We start from the raw sequence: 20,186 nt of genomic DNA, 5'->3' as shown, positions 1-20,186 counted from the left end.
CATTATGCCCACAGGGTCCTGGTGGCATCTGGAGGGTACCAGGGTAGCATACGATGCCTGTTCTCTTTCCCTGGTGTGACCTATTTGAAGGATGAGGAGCCAACAGGGGGCAGTTTGGGGCACCTGATTCCCTGAACCATGGGTCTTGCTCTAGTACCCGATTGTGATGTGATAAAAGGCTGACGACCAGGGCAGGGAGCAGCTGCTGGGCAGCCTTAGACAACCACCAAGCAGCCAGGACAGAGAGGGGCAGAGCAAGTCAGTGTTGGCGCCCCTGTCTCAGACCCCTATCATCTTGGGAAACAGTAGCCCAGAGGTTCAGGAAGATGTTAACTTAAATGTTCAGGGTGCCCCAGTCTGTTCAGCATGGCTGAAATCCACACTCCGTACGCTTCCTTGAAGAAACTGTTATCTTTACTCAATGGCTTCGTGGCTGTAAGTATGTCACAATCCAGGCCCCTGGTTTGTTGCAGCCCTTCCTCCACGGTCAGCTCCCTGAAAGACAGAAATAAGTTGATCCAAATTGGCGTCGAGATCTGTGGTTCCCTAGAGAAGCAGGAGGGATGTAGGGCAGACGGAGGAGGACGAGCAGGGAGCTTTGGGACCTGCCATCAACCCAGAGCTGGTGAAATCCAGCACAGATGAGTGTGATCTGGGGGAGCCCAGGTGGGTGATGGAAGAGCTTGGCTCTGAGTCAAATCCTGCAGCCGACCAAGTTGTTTGGGAAGGCCAGGAGAAAAGGTTATTTTCTGAATCTTTTAAATTTGTCAAGACATATTTTTCCTTACCATACAAGTAACCCGAAATGTACATTGCTAAGGAATTGCCAGGCCGGGCGTGGTGGCTTACACCTGTAATCCCAACACTTTGGGAGGCCGAGGCTGGCGGATCACGGGGTCGGGAGTTCGAGACCAGCCTTGGCCAATATGGGGAAACCCTGTCTCTACTAAAAATTCCAAAAAAAATTAGACGGGTGTGGTAGCACACACCTGTAATCCCAGCTACTCGGGAGGCTGAGGCATGAGAATCACTTGAACCTGGGTGGCAGAGGTTGTCAGTGAGCCGAGATTGCGCCACTGCACTCCAGCCTGGGCAACAGAGCGAGACTCCGTCTTGATTTAAAAAAAAAAAAAAGAAGTAATTGTCTTCATTGTAGCATAGTCTAAGGAAAAGCTGCCAGGAAAGAGAAGGAAATGAAATATCACCCCTCCCCTTCACTTGTATTGTAACATTTTAAAGAGAATTAAGGCCGGGTGTGGTGACTCAAGCCTGTAATCCCAACACTTTGGGAGGCCGAGATGGGCAGATCCCTTGAGCCAGGAGCTCAAGACCGACTATAGTGAGATCCCCATCTCTATTTAAAAATAAATAAATAAATAAAGTGTTATTGGAACATGGCCATGCTCACTTATATGCAGATTGTGAACAGCTGCTTTTAGGCTACACCAATAGAACCGCGTAGTTTCAACAGACACCCTAAGGCCTGCAGAGTCCACAACATCTGGGTTTTTCAGGGAAAAAAAAAAATTTGCTAATCCCTGTCCTATGACATTATTTATTTTATATTTTATTTTATTTTATTTTGAGTCAGAGTCTTGTTCTGTCACTCAGGCTGGAGTGCAGTGGCACGATCTCAGCTCACTGCAACCTCTGCCTCCCGGATTTAAGCGATTCTTCTGCCTCAGTCTCCTGAGTAGCTGGGATTATAGGCCGCCACCATGCCTGGCTAATTTTGTATTTTTAGTAGAGACAGGGTTTCGCCATGTTGGCCAGGCTGGTCTTGAACTCCTGACCTCAGGTGATCTGCCTGCTTCGGCCTCCCAAAGTGCTGGGATTATAGGCTTGAGCCACTGTGCCTGGCCTATTTTATTTTTTGAGACAAGGTCTTGATCTGTCATTCAGGCTGGAGCCTAGTGGCACAGTCGTAAGTCACTGCAGCCTCGACCTCATGGGCTAAAGTGATCCTCCCACTGCAGACACCTGAGGAGCTGAGACTACAGGCACGCACTACCATGCCCAGCTATTTTTTTTTTTTTTTTTTTTTTTTTTTGCGGTAGGGAGAGGGTACAGATGAGGTCCTACCAACCTGGTCTTGAACTCCTGGGCTCCCAAAGTGCTGGGATTACAGGCATGAGCCACTGCACTCACCCAGTTCTATTTGTGCACAACTAACAGATTACTTTTCTTCCTTTCTGATTTCTGTTCTAAAGATGTCTGGCATCATCCTCGTCGGCCTGGGCATTGGTGGTAAATGTGGAGGGGCCTCCCTGACGAGCGTCCTCGGGCTGTCCTCCGCATATCTCCTTCACGTTGGCAACCTGTGCTTGGTGATGGGATGCGTCACGGTACTGCTTAGCTGTGCCGGGTGGTATGGAGTGACTAAAGAGAGCAGAGGCATGCTCTTATTTGTAAGTTGGATCTGCACACAGACCCCAAAACTGCCTCCCCACACATACAAATCTTTTTTTTTTTTTTTTTTTTTTTGAGACAGAGTCTCACTTTGTCACGCAGGCTGGAGTGCAGTAGCTGCGATCTCCAGCTCACTGCAACCTCTGCCTCCCGGGTTCAAGCGATTCTTCTGCCTCAGTCTCCCAAGTAGATGGGATTACAGGTGCCGGCCACCATGCCCTGCTAAGTACATGTATTTTTAGTAGAGACCCAGGGTTTAGCCATGTTGGCCAGGCTGGTCTTGAACTCTCCTGACCTCGTGATCACCCTCGGCCTCCCCAAAGTGCTGGGATTCTGAGAGTGTGAGCCACTGCGCCTGGTCTTGAATTGTTTCAAACTAGAGGCCAGGGTGGCCTGGGAGTGGAGGTCGGGGGAACAGAGACAGCCCCTCCCCCTGCAGGGTACAAGGTCAGGGAGGCGAGCAGGCTCCCAGGCCCTCTCTCCCCACACTGTGTGTCTTTGGTGCATCCCTGTCAGTAGTTTATTGTCCTCATCGTGGAAGTCACAGCACCACAGTGGTCCTTCTTTTCTTTCCAATTGTAAGGCACAGCCCTGCCTCCACCCGTAGCATTAGAAGATAAAAAGAACCAAAGCGGCGTGGTGGCTCACGTCTGTAATCCCAGCACTTTGGGAGGCTGGAGTCCGGGTGATCACCTGAGGTCATGAGTTCCGAGGGCCATCCTGGCCAACATGGTGAAACCCTGTATCTACTAAAAATACAAAAAATTAGCCAGAAGAATGGCCGGGCATATGAACTAGCTACTGGGAGAGCTGAGTGGGAAGAATAGCGTGGGCTCCTGAGCGAGCTGCAGTGAGCCGAATGCCACTGCTCCCAACCAGCCGAGACTCCGTCATCCAAAAAAGATATAGAACCAATAGAAGTCCGCCCTCCCCGCCAGGCAGCCACGATCAGTTGTGGAGGGGCCCTATCACACGATGCCACTTTCAATGGGGTGACTGAAATCCTCATGCCTGCCCCTCCAAGGCCCTCACAAAACCTGCGAGGAGTTCATTTTAGTTCATCTCTCTTGGGTTTGGTGGCAGGAGAGGGAGATGATCAGAAGTGTTGCATATTGATTGGGGTTTTGAAATGTATTCAAAATAGAGGGACAATTTAGCAAAATTCATCAAATGACAAAAGCTTCAGCGCACGACCCCATGGCAGTCCCATCTCTCTGGGAATTATTCAAGGACTCACTTGCTGGTGTGCAGAGTCATTCATGCCAGGGCATGAAGACGTGCAAGGAGGGCCAGGTCGCGGTGGCTCACTCCTGTAATCCCAGCATCACCGGGAGACTGAGGCAGGAAGGTGGATCCACAAGGTCAGGAGATCAAGACCAGCCTGGCCAACATGGTGAGGAAACAAATCTGTACTAAAAATGTGAAAAAACTAGGCAGGCGTGGTGGCACATGCTGGCTCCTTCTCAGGAGAGCTGAGACAGGAGAATCCACTTGAACCAGAATTAAGAGGTTGCAGTGAGCTGAGATTGTGCCATTGCCTCCAGCCTGGACAACAAAAGAGTGAAGCTCTGTCTCAAAAAAAAAAAAAAAAAAAAAAAAAAAAAAAACCAGAAGAAAGAAAAAAGAAAAAGAAAGAAAGAAAAAGAAAAGATACAAAAAGAACCTGAGTGAGTATGAATAGGGTTTAGGTGAGTTAAAATACATCCCACACAGTGGAATCCTGTACATCAGGAGTGTTACAGAGAAGGAGGCTCTGGGCACCAGATGGAATGCTCTCAGGATAGAGTGCGATCTCATTGGCATCCTCCCCAGAGCTGACCCTGAAAACAAAATTCAAAAGCTGACCAGGCGCGGTGGCTCCGCCTGTAATCCCAGCACTTTGGGGAGGCCAGTAGGCGGATCACCGAGTCAGGAGATGAGACCATCCTGGCTAACACGGGTGAAACCCGATCTCTACTAAAAATACAAAAACTAGCGAGGCTGGTGTGAGCGCCTGTAGTCCCAGCTACTCCAGGAGGCTGAGGCAGGAGAATGGCGTGAACCGGGAGGTGGAGCTTGCAGTGAGCGAGATGGCGCCACTGCACTCCAACCTGGGCGACTAAAAGCGAGACTCTCTGTCTCCAAAAAAAAAAAAGGAATTCAAAGGCATGTGGTTTGTTTGGGAGGTGATCCCAGAAAACACCTGCAGGGGACATAGCAAATGAGGCAGGTAAGGGAAGACAGCCCACAAAAGGGGATGCTGGGCACAGCACAGAACATGCACCTAAGTTATTCCACTCAAGTGGAGAGGGAGTTGGGATATTGATCCACCAACTCCCACTAGCCATTGATGGAGGTCTGCTCCCAGGGGGCACGTGGGCTCAGAGGCCAGAGAATCCTCACTTGCTGGCACTAGGGAGCCAGGCCAGTGGGCACAGAACTGACAAGGGCCACAGAGTTATGGGCAGCCCACCAAGAGCCCCTGCTACTCCTGTCGAGAACAGCCAGATGCAGAAAAATGAGTGCAGCATAAACCAAGGAGGAAGAATAGTGAACATATACTTTGCTTTGACACACAGAGAAGAACATCTCTTTGGGGACACAGGAAACAGTTAACAGTCATTGGCATGGAGTGGGAGGAAATTTTTGGCTGGGAGGAAGGGGTGGGAGAGAGACTTTTCATGGTCTACCCTTCTGTGCATTGTCAATTTCGAACCACGTGCCTCTATCATCACTTTGCAAAAGGATTTTTTAAACCTTTGTTTAAAAAACAGAAAATTAAATGTGCCCCTTTTGTGCAGAGAGAGATTCCGTGGAGATGATATTCAATTCTTTAATGGAGTTACAGCCACATCGTGGGTGCAGCAGGGTGTGGGCGATTCCAAAGAGCAGATGATTCAAATTCGTGTGTGACGGGTACAGAGAGATACGCTTGGCTCCAGACCCACGCGTCTCCCTGTTTCCCTCTCTTGGGCGGGAGAGGGGGCACAGTAGCCTCCATGTGTCTACCTCTAGCACAGACCCATGAGCTGAGGGTAGGAAAAATGAAGGCAGCACGAGGGAAGCCCCCACCTCCCACTCTATCCTCAAGAACCTCTGCCAATGAACGGGCCACTCTTGCTAGTTGGGGTACTGACCGCTTCCTGTCCCATCTGTGAGGTTCGAGACGTGGTCTTGGAGCACACCTTCGTGACCCTGAGGAAGAATTACAGAGGTTACAATGAGCCAGACGACTATTCTACACAGTGGAACTTGGTCATGGAGAAGGTGAGGCTCACTTAAAAAAAAAAAAAAAAATTGTGGTAAAAGGTACACGACATGGGTGGGCGAAGCGGCTCATGCCTGTCATCCCAGCACTTTGGGAGGTGGAGGTGGGAGGATCACTTGAGGCCAGGAGTTCGAGACCAGCCTGACCAACATGGGGAAACCTCGTCTCTACTAAAAATACAAAAATTACCTCCGTGTGGTGGCAGGCATCTGTAGTCCCAGCTACTCAGCAGGCTGAGGCAGGAGAATCGCTTGAACCTGGGAGGCAGAGGTTGCAGTGAGTTGAGATTGCACCACTGCATTCCAGCCTGGGCGACAGAGGGAGTCTCTTTAAAAAAAAAAAAAGAAATAGCCAGTCAGAGTGGTGCATGCCTGTGGTCCCAGCGACCCAGGAGGCTGAGGTGGGAGGATCGCTTGAGTCCAGGAAGTCAAGGCTGCAGCGAACTATGATGGCGCCACTACACTCCAGCCTGGGTGACAGAGCAAGACCCTATTTCAAAAAAGAAAAAATATTTTTAAAAAGATACACAAATGAAATGTATCATTTAACAATTTTTGTTTTTTGAGTTGGAGTCTCATTCTGTCACCTAGGCTGGAGCGCAGTGGTGCAATCTCAGCTTTCTGCAACCTCCACCTCCCGGGTTCAAGCAGTTCTCCTGTCTTAGCTTCTCAAGGAGCTGGGATTAGAGGCACCCACCACCATGCCTGGCTAATTTTTGTTTTTTTAGTAGAGACGGGGTTTCACCATATTGGTCAGGCTGGTCTTGAACTCCTGGCCTCAGGTGATCCACCCGCTTCGGCATCCCAGAGTTCTGGGATTACAGGCATGAGCCACTGTGCCCGACCTAAAATTTTTAGTAGAGATCTTTCAGCATGTTGCCTAGGCTGGTCTTGAACTCCTGGGCTCAAGGGATCTGCCTGCCTAGTCTTCCTAAAGTGCTAGGATTACAACGGTGAGCCACTGCGCCCAGCCCTATTTATTTAAAAAAAAAAAAAAGTTTTGCTCGCTATGTTGCCCAGGCTGGTCTTGAACGCCTCACCTGAAGTGATCTTCCCGAATTGGCCTCTCCAAGTGTTGGGATTATAGGCATGAGTCACCGCAACTGGCTGATGCCTTTCTGCATGCTGGTTTTGGCTTCTCAAGCTTGTGATGGTACAGAATGTCTCTCTTTCATTCATTCATACAGTCCTCCCACGAATATTTATTGAGTATCTGTTATGAGTCAGGCTCTGTTTAGGGCTCTTGTTAGGGCACAAAAAAATCCTTGTCGGTGCTGGGCGCGGTGGCTCATGCCTGTAATCCCAGCACTTTGGGAGGCCGAGGCGGGTGGATCACCTGAGGTCAGCAGTTCGAGACCAGCCTGGCCAACATAGCGAAACCCCGTCTCTACTAAAAATACAAAAATTAGTCGGGCATGGTAGTGCATGCCTGTAATCCCAGCTACTCGGGAGGCTGAGGCAGGAGAACTGCTTGAACCTGGGAGGTGGAGGATGCAGTGAGTAAGATCGCACCATTGCACTGCAGCCTGAGTGACAGAGGGAGACTCCGTCTCGAAAAAAAAAAAAAAATCTTTGTTGGGCCAGGCTCAGTGGCTCACATCTGTAATCCCAGCACTTTGGGAGCCTGAGGCGGGTGGATCGCTTGAGGCTAAGAGTTTGAGACCAGCCCAGGCAACATAGCAAGACCCATCTCTACAATAGATTAAAAATATAGCCAGGCATGATGGCCTGCACCTGTAGTCCCAGCTACTTGGGAGGCAGAGGTGGGAGAATCGCTTGAGCCCAGAAGATTGAAGTTGTGGTAAGCTATGATCTCAGCACTGCACTTCAAACTGTTTTTGAGGAACTGCCAGACTCCTTTCCACAGTGGCTGTATCATTTTCCATTTCCATCAGCAATGCAGGAGTCCAATTTCTCCACATCCTTGACACCTGTCATTTTCTGGGTTTTTTTTTTTTTTTTTTTCTTTGAGATGGAGTCTCATTCTGTCACCCAGGCTGGAGTGCAGTGGCGCAATCTTGGCTCACTGCAACCTCCGCCTCCTGGGTTCAAGTGATTCTCCTGCCTTAGCCTCCCAGGCAGCTGGGATTACAAGCGTGCACCACCATACCTGGCTAATTTTTGTATTTCTAGTAGAGACAGGACTTCACCATGTTGGCCCCATCTCTACTAAAAATACAAAAATTAGCCAGGCGTGGGGGCATGCGCCTGTAATCCCAGCTTCTCAGGAGGCTGAGGCAGGAGAATCGCTGAGGAGTTCAGCTTTTTTTGTTTTTAGAGACAGGGTCTTGCTCTGTTGTCCAGGCTGGAATGTAGTGGTGTGATCATAGCTCACTGCAGCCTTGATCTCCCGGGCTCAAGCGATCCTCCAGCCTCAGCCTCCTGAGTAGCTGGGACTACAGGCATCTGCCACCATGCCTGGCTAATTTTTTAATATTTGCCGAGGTGGGGTCTCACCCTGTTGCCCAGGCTGGGAGTTCAGCTTCTACCCTGAGTGAGATGGGAGTCAGGGAGGGTGCTGAGCTGCGATGGGATGTTTGTAAGAGGACGTTTAGCACAGTCTCTGGAATATCGTGACCACACTAGACAGTAGCCATGGTAACCATGATTTCTGATGCGTTTATTATTTTATTATTTGAAAGAGACTCTCCAAGTATTTCTTCTCCTCTCTATAGCTAAAGTGCTGTGGGGTGAATAACTACACAGATTTTTCTGGCTCTTCCTTCGAAATGACAACGGGCCACACCTACCCCAGGGGTTGCTGTAAATCCATCGGAACTGTGACCTGTGATGGACACAATGTGTCTACAAACGTCATCTACCAGAAGGTAACTGGAGATTTTGTGTGTTGCCTTGACAGACCCCTGAGGGCTGGTGACTTTATTTTTATCTTATTTTGAGATAGAGTTTCACTCTTGTTGCCCAGGCTGGAGTGCAATGGTGTAGTCTCGGCTCACTGCAACCTCCACCTCCCAGGTTCAAGTGATTCTCCCACCTCAACCTCCCAAGTAGCTGGGATCACAGGCATGTGCCACCACACCTGGCTAATTTTGTATTTTTAGTAGAGATGGGGTTTCACCATGTTGGCCAGGCTGGTCTCGAACCTCAAGTGATCCACCCACCTCGGCCTCCCAAAGTGCTGGGATTACAGGCATGAGCCACCACACCCAGCCTTTTTATTTATTTATTTGTTTATTTTGAGATGGGGTCTCACTGTGTCTCCCAGGTTGGAGTGCAATGGTGCCATCTTGGCTCACTGCGACCTCCGCCTCCTGGGTTCAAGTGAGTCTCCTGCCTCAGTCTCCCGAGTAGCTGGGATTACAGGTATGTGCCACCACGCCTGGCTGATTTTTGTATTTTTAGTCGAGATGGGGTTTCATCATGTTGGCCAGGCTGGTCTCAGCTCAAGTGAACTCCTGAGCTCAAGTGATCCTCCCACCTCAGCCTCCCAAAGTGCTGGGATTACAGACATGAGCCACCACACCTGGACTTATTTTTAGTTTTTTAGAGATAGGGTCTCACTCTGTTGCCCAGGCAGGAGTGCAGTGGTGTGATCACGGCTCGATGCAGCCTCAAACTCCTGGGCTCAAGTGATCCTCCTGCCTCAGTCTCCCGAGTAGCTGGGACCACAGGCACATGCCACCATGCCTGGCTAATTTTTTAAAATTTTTATTAGAGTCGGGGTCTTAGTATGTTGCCTAGGCTGGTCTCGGACTCCTGACCTCAAATGATCCTCCTGCCTCAGCCTCTCAAAATGCTGGGATTACAGGCATGAACCACCACACGCAGCCTGGCAACTTTAATAAAAATGGCTTCTTTTGGGGGACCTCTGCAAAGGGGGTCAGGGAGAAAGAAATCAACTCTTACTGAGTGTTCAGCTTATTTTGACAACACAGCTCAGGAACTTACGGTTCCACCTTCTCTTAGAAACTGAGGCTTGGGGAGGGGACATCACTAGTTCAAGATCACAGAGTTTTGGCAGAGTTGGAATCTGAAGCCACATTGGCCTGAATCCATTGCCAGCACCATACTACTTGCCCTCCAGAGACCTTAAATGAGCAGTAACCATGAAAAGTGACCATCCCAGCGGGAGTGAGGGCCAGACACGTGATGGAACACTCACTTTGTGAGTTTTGTCCCATCATATCCCTTGAGGTGGGAAATTACTCTTGTCTCATTTTGCAGATGAGGAAATTGAGGCACAGAGAGTTTCTTGTGTCCAGGCAATGGTGAGCTGGGTTTCAAGCCCCACCCCAGTTACCCCTTCACTTCTGCCATGAGTAATGAACACAGAGATCTTCTGTGAGGGAAGAAATAGAAATCAGAGCTGGGGCAACATAGCAAAGTCCCCACCACAACAACAACAAAAATTTTTTTTGAGACGCAGTCTTGCTCTGTCACCCAGGATGGAGTACAGTGGTGCAATCTCAGCTCACTGCAGCCTCCGCCTCCCGGGTTCAAGTGATTCTCCTGCCTCAGCCTCCCGAGTGGCTGGGATTACAGGCTTGTGACACCACGGCCGGTTAATTTTTGCATTTTTAGTAGAAACGGGATTTTACCATGTTGGCCAGTCTGGTCTTGAACTCCTGACCTCAGGTGATCCACCTGCCTCAGCCTCCCAAAGTGCTGGGATTACAGGCATGATCCACCCTGCCCGGCCAAAGAAATTTTTTTATATTAGCTGAGTGTGGTGGCACATGCCTAAAGTCCCAGCTATTCTGGTGGTTGAGGCAAGAGGATCACTGAAGTCCAGCAGTTCAAGACCAGCCTTGGCAACATAGCAAGATGCCATTTTTACAAAAAATTTAAAAATCAGCTGGGCATGGTGGCGTGAACCTGTAGTCCCAGCTAACTGGGAGGCTGAGGCAGGAGGATCGATTGAGCCCAGGAGGTCAAGGCAACAGTGAGCCGTGACTGTGCCGCTGCACTCCACCCTGGGCCACAGAGCAAGACCCTTCTCTAAAATAGAAAAAAAAAAAAAAAAAAGAAGAAGAAGAAGAAATATGAATCGTTCATTCCTTCATTTGCACTGAATGGCTCCTGCAAGGAAATAGGCCCTGTGGAAAATCAGCCAGGTTGAGTCCCAGGCAGGGGCCTCAGAGACAGACACAGGCCAGACACGGGCCCACTGGGCCCTGCACAAACTGCCTGTCACCTTCTATCCTTTCCCCCTTGCTCACTCTGTTCCGGCCGTGCTGGCCTCCTTGCTACTGCTCAGAAACACCAGGCACATGCCTGCCTCATGACCTTTGCACAGGCTGTACCCTCTGCCTGGAATGGTCTTCCTTCACATGTCTTCCTACCTCTCAAGTCTTTACTCAACTGGCACTTTCTCCGTGAGGCTGTTCTGACTTCCCATCTATAAAAGGATCCCTTATCCCAACGATCATGCTCTATCTTCATATCCTGTTTCTGTGTCTTTCCAGCATTTATCACCACTTTACAATAGCATCACTAATGCTTGCCATTAGCTGTTCTCCCCATTCAAATGGCAGCCCCCTGAGGGCAGGAATTTTGTCTGTTTTATACATTGCTGGGTTGCCACTGTCCAATTCAGTGCCAGGCACTCAAATACCTATTATGTGGCTGAGTGTGATGGCTCATGCCTGTAATCCCAGCACTTTAGGAGGCCAAGGCAGGAGGATCACTTGAGGCCAGACGTTCAAGACCAGCCTGAACAACATAGCAAGACCCCCCACCTTCATAAAAAATTTACAAATGAACTGGGTGTGGCATCGCGCACCTATAATTTCAGCTGCTTGGGAGGCTCACGCAGGAGGATCACTTGAGCCTAGGAGTTCGAGGCTGCAGCGAGCTATGGTCATGCCACTGCATCCAGTCTGAGTGACAGGACAAGACCAGATTTAGAAAAAAAAAAAAAACCTATTACATGAAAGGGGGCACTGCACAGTGACAACAGCAAGTTCAATGTGGCCCAAGCCTCCAGAGGAGAGATGTGCCAAGGGCCTAGAAGAGGGAGCAACTCTAGAAGTGCAGGAAGGAGGCCGGGTGCGGTGGCTCACGCCTGTAATCCCAGCACTTTGGGAGACTGAGGTGTGTGGATCACCTGAGGTCAGGAGTTCAACAACATGGTGAAACCCCATCTCTACCACAAATACAAAAATTAGCCGGGTGTGGTGGTAGGAGCCTATAACTCCAGCTACTTGGGAGGCTGAGGCAGGAGAATTGCTTGAACCCGGGAGGTGGAGGTTGCCGTGAGCCAAGATCGTGCCACTGCACTCCAGCCTGGGCAACAGGGGCGAAACTCCATCTCAAAAAAAAAAAAGTGCAGGAAGGAGAGAGGATGCCCTGCCCATGCACTTTGCCTGGTCTCCTGATATCTCTGAGCCTCAGTTTCCTCATCTGTAAAGTGGAGGAAAGAAGAGTACCCAAATCATGGGGTTATAGTGAGAAATGAGTAAGAAAATATGTGGACCAAGAAGCCACTGAATACATGTCAGCTTTTCTGTTCATATGTAAAGAGCACTTAAAAATAACTAACAGTTATTGAATGCTAGCTACATGTCAGGCCACTGCAATGTACTTCATGTAGATTCCTTCTTTTATATGTATGTATTTATTTAGAGACAGGTTCTTGCTCTGTCATCCAGGCTGGAGTACAGTGGTGCAAATATGGCTCACTGCAGCCTTGACCTCCCAAGCTCAAACGACTCTCCTGTCTCAGCCCCCAATAATTTGGGACTACAGTCACACACCACCACAACGGCTAATTTTTGTATTTTTTTTTTTTTTTTTTTTGAGACGGAGTCTCGCTGTGTCGCCCAGGCTAGAGTGCAGTGGCACGATCTCGGCTCACTGCAAGCTCCGCCTCCCGGGTTCACGCCATTCTCCCGCCTCAGCCTCCGAGTAGCTGGGACTACAGGCGCCCGCCACCACGCCCGGCTAGTTTTTTGTATATTTTTAGTAGAGACGGGGTTTCACCATGTTAGCCAGGATGGTCTCGATCTCCTGACCTCGTGATCCACCCGCCTCGGCCTCCCAAAGTGCTGGGATTACAGGCTTGAGCCACCGCGCCCGGCCTAATTTTTGTATTTTTTGTAGAGACGGGGTTTCGCTATGTTGTCCAGGCCAATCTCGAACTCCTGGGCTCAGGGAATCTGTCAGCCTCGGCCTCTCAGAGTGCTGGGATTACAGGCGTGAGCCATCGTGCCTGGCCTTATTTATTATTTATTTAGAGATGGAATCTCGCTCTGTCGACAGGCTGGAGTGCAGTGGCACAATCTTGGCTCACGGCAACCTCCGATTCCCTGGTTCAAGTGTTTCTCCTGCCTCAACCTCCCGAGTAGCTGGGATTACAGGCGCCGCCACCTTGCCTGGCTATATATTTGTATTTTTCGTAGAGACGGGGTTTCACCATGTTGGCCAGTATGGTCTTGATCTCCTGACCTCATTATCCGCCTGCCTCCGCCTCCCAAAGTGCTAGGATCATAGGCATGAGCCACCGCGCCCAGCCTGTTTATTTTTGAGACAGATGTTGCTCTGTCCCCTGGGCTGGCGTGCAGTGGCATGATCATGGCTCACTGAAGCCTCGACCGGCTGGGCTCAAGCGCTCCTCCTGCCCCAATCTCTCAAGTAGCTGGGACTACAGCCACACACCAGGCTGATATTTAAATTTTTTATAGAGAGGGAGTCCCACTATGTTACCCAGACTGGTCTTGAACTCCTGGGCTCAAGTGATCCTCCTGTCTTGGCTTCCCAAAGCGCTGGGATTATAGACATGAGCTACCATGGCTGGCCTTTGATTCTTTTACTCCTCACAAAATTCATGTGAGGCAGATCCAGTGGGTACCATTTATAGATGGGAAAATGGAGGTACAGAGAAATATAGTGACTTCTCCAAGGTCATACAGCTAGTAATAATCAAGGATGTCCAACCACACTTAATCGCCACACTGGAACATTAGCACAGACAAGTAGAAGGGAATCATCGTTATGATCTGTTGGGGGAATGAGGAGGACAGGGAAGATGCTAGGGTGGCAGGGGGTGGGTGGCAGTCAAATGAGATGGAGGAAAGGCCCTCATGGCTCTCTCCCCTTCTCCTCAAAGAATCTGAGAGGCATCTGGGTGGCCCAGTGAGTTGGGGTTGATGGGGATTTGCAATCCATGAGCCCCTAACCAGCTCCTGCTTGTTTTGGCATTTGTTTCCTCAGGGCTGTTTCCATAAACTCCTCAAAATCACCAAGACTCAGAGCTTCACCCTGAGTGGGGGCTCTCTGGGAGCTGCAGCAATACAGGTAAGACCCAGCCTCCCTAGGACGTATTGAACTGTTTTATTAAGGACCTACTGTATGCCAAACTGTTCTGGTCACTGGGACACAGCAGTGAACAAAATACAAAACTTAAAAAAGAAAAGAAAAGAAAGAAACTCAACAAAGAAGAGCAAACTAAACCCAAATCAAGCAGAAGGAAGACACTAAAGATTAGAGTGAAAATAAATGAAATGGAGAAAATCAATAAAACCAAAATTTGATTCTTTGAAAAGATAAAACAGGTAGGGCATAATGACTCAGCCTATAATTCTAGCACTTTGGGAGGCTGAGGCAGGAGGACTGCTTGAACCCAGGAGTTCGAAATCAGCCTGGGCAACATAGTGAGACCACCCATTTCTACAAAAACAAAAATAAAAAAATTATCCAGGTGTGGTGGCACATGCTTGTAGTTCCAGCTATTTGGGGGGCTGAGGCAGGGGGATCACTTGAGCCTGGGATATCAAGGCTAGTGAGGCATGATTGTGTCACTGCACTCCATCCTGAGTGACAGAGTGAGATCATGTTACAAAAAACAAAAACAAAACAAACATAAAATTGACAGAACTCTAGTAGACTGAAGGGGGAAAAAAAGGGAAAGATTACTCAAATCACTAAAATTAGGAATGAAAGAGAGACATCACTACTGACCTTACAGAAATAAAGCAACTATAAGGGAAAAGTCTGAACCTGTATGCCAATAAATGAACTAACCTAGATGAAATAGACAAATTCCTAGATAAACACAAACTACCAAAACTGACTCAAGAAGAAATAGAGTATCTAAATAGGTCTACAACAAGTAATGAGATTAAATTAGTAACCAAAAAACTTCCCACAAAGAAAAGATCAGGCCCAGATATCCTCACTGGAAATATTACCAAACTTTTAGAGAAGAATTAACACCATTGTTTCACCTGCAAACTCTGCCAATAAAAAGGAGGAAGACATATTTCCCAGTTTATTCTATGATGCTAATACAAGATATTGCAATGACATAAGAAAGTAAAACTACAAGGCTGGGCGTGGTGGCTCATGCCTGTAATCCCATAACTTTGGGAGGCCAAGGCAGGTGACTCACGAGGTCAAGAGTTCGAGACCAGCGTGACCAACATGGTGAAACCCTGTCTCTACTAAAAATATAAAAATTAGCTGGACATGGTGATGCACGCCTGTAATCCCAGCCACTCGGGAGGCTGAGGCAGGAGAATCGCTTGAATCTAGGAGGTGGAGTTTACAGTGAGCCAAGATTGCACCGCTGTACTTCAGCCTTGGTGACAGAGCAAGACTCTGTCTCAAAAAAAAAAAAAAAAATTGTTATATCTTAATAAAAAGACAAGTAACCCAACCAAAATGGACAAAGGATTTGAATAGAGATTTTTATCCAAAGAAGGCATACAGATGGCCAGTAATCACATAAAAAAATGCTCTACCACCATCAGTCCATAGAATTATTATTTGTCCCAGCAATTTCTCTCTTATGTTTATAATCCAAGATAATTGAAGACATGTATCCATACAAAAACCTTTATGTGAATGCTCATAGCAGGATTATTCATAATAATCAAAAAGTAGATAAAAAGTTATGTGGCAGTGGAGTCTGGGGAATATGGTCCATAGGGTTCCGGGGAAGGCCAAAGTGGAGAGGATGGGCCAGGCGCGGTAGTTCACGCCTGTAATCCCAGCACTTTGGGAGGCTGAGGTGAATGGATCACCTGAGGTCAGGAGCTCGAGACCAGCCTGACCGACATGGTGAAACCCCGTCTCCACTAAAAATACAGAAATTAGCCAAGCGTGGTGCTGGGCGCCTGTAATCCCAGCTACTCGGGAGGCTGAGGCAGGAGAATTGCTTGAACCCGGGAGGTGGAGGTTGCAATGAGCCAAGATAGTGCCATTGCACTCCAACCTGGGCAACAGAGTGAAACTCCTTCTCAAATAAATAAATAAATAAATAAATAAATAAATGGAGACGAATGCACTGTAACCACAGTGGCTCCAACTTAGCCTAGGTGGTTCTTCAGCCATCTGTAAAACCCTGCCCCTCACCTTTCTGGAACAAGATGCTCCCCTTGCCCCTGTAACTCCAGTATGATTCTGGTTTGGAGAGCTCTAGCATTGGATCCATGTTTCTCTCTTCACCCATTTCAGTTGCCAGGAATTCTCGCCACTTTGCTGCTGTTTATCAAGTTGGGCTGACACCCAGGCCTAGAGAAGATGAGACACCTGGGCCCACCTGGCTGCTGGAGAGTCAGTCTCAGTTTTATTTGTCTGTGGCACTCACTGCTTCTGGAGGGGAGACTGTTAATAAAAGATTTGGGAAACCCCTGTCCAGCCTGACTCCTTTCTCCTTACTTTCATTTTTGGCAATGATTTTACCTCAAAATACCTGAATGAGAGGCTATGTCCTTTCTCATACAACTTTCCTGTTTTGTAAATTATTATTGGGGTGTGTGTGTGTGTGTGTGTGTTTTCTCTTCGAGAGAGTCTTGCTGTGTTGCCAGGCTGGAGTGCAATGGCACGATCTCGGCTCACTGCCACCTCCACCTCTGGGGTTCAAGCAATTCTCCTGCCTCAGTCTCCCAAGTAGCTGGGATTACAGGCACTCGCTACCACGCCCAGCTAATTTTTTGTATGTTTAGTAGAGATGGGGTTTCACCATGTTGGCCAGGCTGGTCTTGAACTCCTGAGCTCAGGTGATCCACCTGCCTCAGCCTCTCAAAGTGCTGGGATTACAGGCATAAGCCACTGCACCCAGCCCGTTTTGTAAATTATTCTGTGAAACATCTAGAACTTTCACAAAAGCCAAGAACATTAATCCAATGAAACATATACGCATCGCCCAGGTTCAGCAATGCAAAGATTGACATATTTGCTTTGTCAATCCCCTTTTTACCCTTGATAAAGTATTTTTTCATTTTTAAAAAATTGTATATATTTATAGGGTACAATGTGACATTTTGATATAGGCATACAATGTGGAATGATTAAATCAAGCTAATTAACATATCTATCGGCTCACTTATTTTTTTGTGGTGGTACATCTGTAATCCCAGCACTTTGGGAGGCCAAGGTAGGAGGATCGCTTGAGCCCAGGAGTTTGAGACCAGCCTGGGCAACATAGCAAGACCCCTCTGCCCTTTTTTTTTTTTTTTTTTTTTTTTTTTAACATGGAGTCTTGTTCTGTCGCTCAGGCTGGAGTGCAGTGGTGTGATCTCGGCCTATTGCAACCTCCCCACATTCTGGGTTCAAGCAATTCTCCTGCCTCAGGCTCCTGTGTAGCTGGGATTACAGGCACCTGCCACCCTGCCCGGCTAATTTTTTTGTATTTTTGGTAGAGATGAGGTTTCATCAGGCTGGTCTCAACCTCCTGACCTCAAGTGACCCGCCCGCCTCAGCCTCCCAAAGCTCTGGGAATACAGGCATGAGCCACTGCGCCTGGCCTGACTCCATCTCTGCAAGATAACAGCAAGAAAACCCTCCAGAAAACAAACCCCAATGTCATTTATTCCCTTCATATTTCAGTACACGTCTCTATTAATATGTTCATTTGCATTCACAACCATCACACCATCATCACATCTAGGATCATTAACATTGCTTGTTTGGCCTCCCTTAATACCTAGGCCATCGTTGAGTTTACCTGATAGGCTCAAAAACCTTTTTTTTTTTTTTTTTTTTTTTTGGAGACGGAGTCTCGCTCTGTCGCCCAGGCTGGAGTGCGGTGGCACGATCTCGGCTCACTGCAAGCTCCGCCTCCCGGGTTCCCGCCATTCTCCTGCCTCAGCCTCCCGAGTAGCTGGGACCACAGGCGCCCGCCACCGCGCCCGGCTAATTTTTTGTATTTTTAGTAGAGACGGGGTTTCACCGTGATAGCCAGGATGGTCTCGATCTCCTGACCTCGTGATCCGCCCGTCTCGGCCTCCCAAAGTGCTGGGATTACAGGCTTGAGCCACCGCGCCCGGCCTCAAAAACCTTTTTTAAAGGGACAGGACCTCATTGTGTCACCCATGCTGGATATGATTGTTGCTCAGGGTAACCTCTCACTCCTGGGCTCAAGGGAATCTCCCACCCCACGTCAGCTTTCCGAGTACACGGGACTACAGGCATGTACCACCATGCCCAGCTAATTTTTTTTCCTTTTTTTTTTTTTTTTAAATTTTTGAGACAGAGTCTCACTCTGTTGCCCAGGCTGCAGTGCAGTGGCACAATCTCAGATCACTGCAACCTCTGCCTCCTGGTTTCAAGCAATTCTTCTGCCTCAGCCTCCTGAGTAGCTGGAGTTACAGGTGCGCGCCACCACACATGGCTAATTTTTGTATTTTTAGTAGAGATGGGGTTTTGCCACGTTGGCCAGGCTGGTCTCGAACTCCTGACCTCAAGTGATCGTCCCACCTCAGCCTCCCAAAGTGCTGGGAATACAGGCTTGAGCCACTGCGCCCGGCCAGAAATAAACATTTTTACCCACATTTCTGATACCAAATATGTGGGGTTTTCCACACTAAATAATTCTCCAATTCTCTGTGGATACCCGCTGGGTGTCCTACAATTCAATTTTGACATCAATTACCCAGAGTTGGTGTGTGACCCCGTAGGTTTAAGGGCTGAGTCCCACAAAACTGAGCTGCCCTCACTTCAGATGTATCGAGTTCCCAGGTTACCCATACTTCAGTCCAACATGGCTACAAAGGCAGGTGGGTTCTCACAAGCCTCCTCCCTTTCAGGTTTGATAATTTGCGAGAATGACTCACAGATCTCAGGAAAGTGTTTTACTTACTACTCCTGGTTTATTATAAAGGAGACAACTCAGGCCGGGCACGGTGGCTCAAGCCTGTAATCCCAGCACTTTGGGAGGCTGAGGCGGGTGGATCACGAGGTCAGGAGATCAAGACCATCCTGGCTAACACGGTGAAACCCTGTCTCTACTAAAAAATACAAAAAACTAGCCGGGCGAGGTGGCGGGCGCCTGTAGTCCCAGCTACTCGGGAGGCTGAGGCAGGAGAATTGCGTAAACCTGGGAGGCGGAGCTTGCAGTGAGCTGAGATCCAGCCACTGCACTCCAGCCTGGGTGACAGAGCGAGACTCCGTCTCAAAAAAAAAAAAAAAAAAGAGGAAGTTAGGTTAGGGGAGTTTTATTGTATTAATCTGTTTTCCCACTGCTAGAAAGAACTGCCTGAGACTAGGTAATTTACAAAGGAAAGAGGTTTAGCCAGGTATGGCGGCTCACGCCGGTAATCCCAGTATTTTGGGAGGCTGAGGTGGGCAGATCACGAGGTCAGGAGTTCAAGACCAGCCTGGCCAACGTGGTGAAACCTTGTCTCTACTAAAAACACAAAAATTAGCCAGTCATAGTGGAGCATGCTTGTAATCCCAGCTACTCGGGAGGCTGAGGCAGGAGAATTGCTTCAACCCTGGAGGCGGAGGTTGCAGTGAGCCAAGATGGCTCCACTGTACTCCAGCCTGGGTGGCAGAGCAAGACTCAGTCTCAAAAAAAAAAAAAAAAAAAAAAAAGGAAAGAGGTTTAATTAACTCACAGTTCAGCATGGCTGGGGAGGCCTCAGGAAACTTACAATTATAACGGAAGGCAAAGGGGAAGCCAGACACCTTCTTCACAAGGTAGCAGGAAGGAGAAGAGCTGAGAGAAGGCGGAAGAACCCCTTATAAAACCATCAGATATCGCGAGAACTCACTTGCTATCGGGAGAACAGCATGGGGGAACCAACCCCATGACTCAATGACCTCCACCTGGTCTCTCCCTTGAAACGTGGGGATTATGGGGATTACAATTCAAGGTGAGATTTGGGTGGGGACACAAAGCCAAACCGTATCAACTGTGACTACCTGGGGTAAGGGCCATCCAGGCAGAGGCAGGGGGAGCATCCTGTGCAAAGGCCTTGGGGCGGGGGTCTGGTATGTTCAGATAGCAGCAAATACGCCAATGTGGCTGGAGGGGAGCAAGCATGGGGAGGCAAGTGGAGAGATGGAGGAGGGTGGGGAAGTGATGAGTCAGATCATGCAGGGCCCTGGGGAGCCACAGGAAGGACTTTGGCGTTTACTCCAAGTAAGATGGGAGCCATTGAAGGTTCTAAGCAGAGGAGGGCTGTGCTCTGACTCAGGTGTTCACAGGTGCCCTCTTGCTGCTGTGGGGAGAACTGACCTTTTTACCAGAAGTAGGTGAGAGAAACAGTGTCCTCCCTACCTCCCATATAACAGAGCTTTCCAAGGTCAAGGTGGTGGCCATGGGACCCAGCGAGAGGCAGCCCCAG

At 48.8% G+C, this 20,186-nt stretch overlaps 1 protein-coding gene and 1 long non-coding RNA gene across 4 annotated transcripts; one reads left to right on the top strand and one right to left on the bottom strand.

Moving 5' to 3' along the window:
• The first annotated feature begins 230 nt into the window (after positions 1-230).
• On the top strand, positions 231-16,260 carry TSPAN16 (tetraspanin 16). 2 transcript variants are annotated; one of them, XM_031659891.1, is made up of 6 exons: positions 231-435; positions 2,211-2,408; positions 5,548-5,655; positions 8,331-8,483; positions 13,828-13,911; positions 16,072-16,260. In XM_031659891.1, exons 1-6 carry the CDS (start codon positions 367-369, stop codon positions 16,117-16,119), a joined length of 660 nt encoding a protein of 219 aa, XP_031515751.1. In that variant the 5' UTR covers positions 231-366; the 3' UTR covers positions 16,120-16,260. The 2 variants fall into 2 exon arrangements, with proteins under 2 accessions (XP_031515751.1, XP_031515752.1); XM_031659892.1 differs by lacking the exon at positions 231-435 and adding an exon at positions 486-666.
• On the bottom strand, positions 397-19,538 carry LOC110741891. 2 transcript variants are annotated; one of them, XR_002518892.2, is made up of 4 exons: positions 19,491-19,538; positions 5,526-5,583; positions 2,149-2,379; positions 397-495 (listed from the first exon to the last, which is right to left on the bottom strand). It is a non-coding gene; the product is annotated as an uncharacterized LOC110741891 (long non-coding RNA). The 2 variants fall into 2 exon arrangements; XR_004180379.1 differs by lacking the exons at positions 397-495; positions 19,491-19,538 and adding an exon at positions 5,846-5,895 and having other exon boundaries at positions 2,190-2,379.
• Between the last annotated feature and the right edge of the window lie 648 nt (positions 19,539-20,186).

This window comes from Papio anubis, chromosome 20 (genome assembly GCF_008728515.1).
Source record: "Papio anubis isolate 15944 chromosome 20, Panubis1.0, whole genome shotgun sequence".
NCBI classification, from domain to species: Eukaryota; Metazoa; Chordata; class Mammalia; order Primates; family Cercopithecidae; genus Papio; species Papio anubis.
This window is presented reverse-complemented; position numbering and strand designations above follow the sequence as displayed.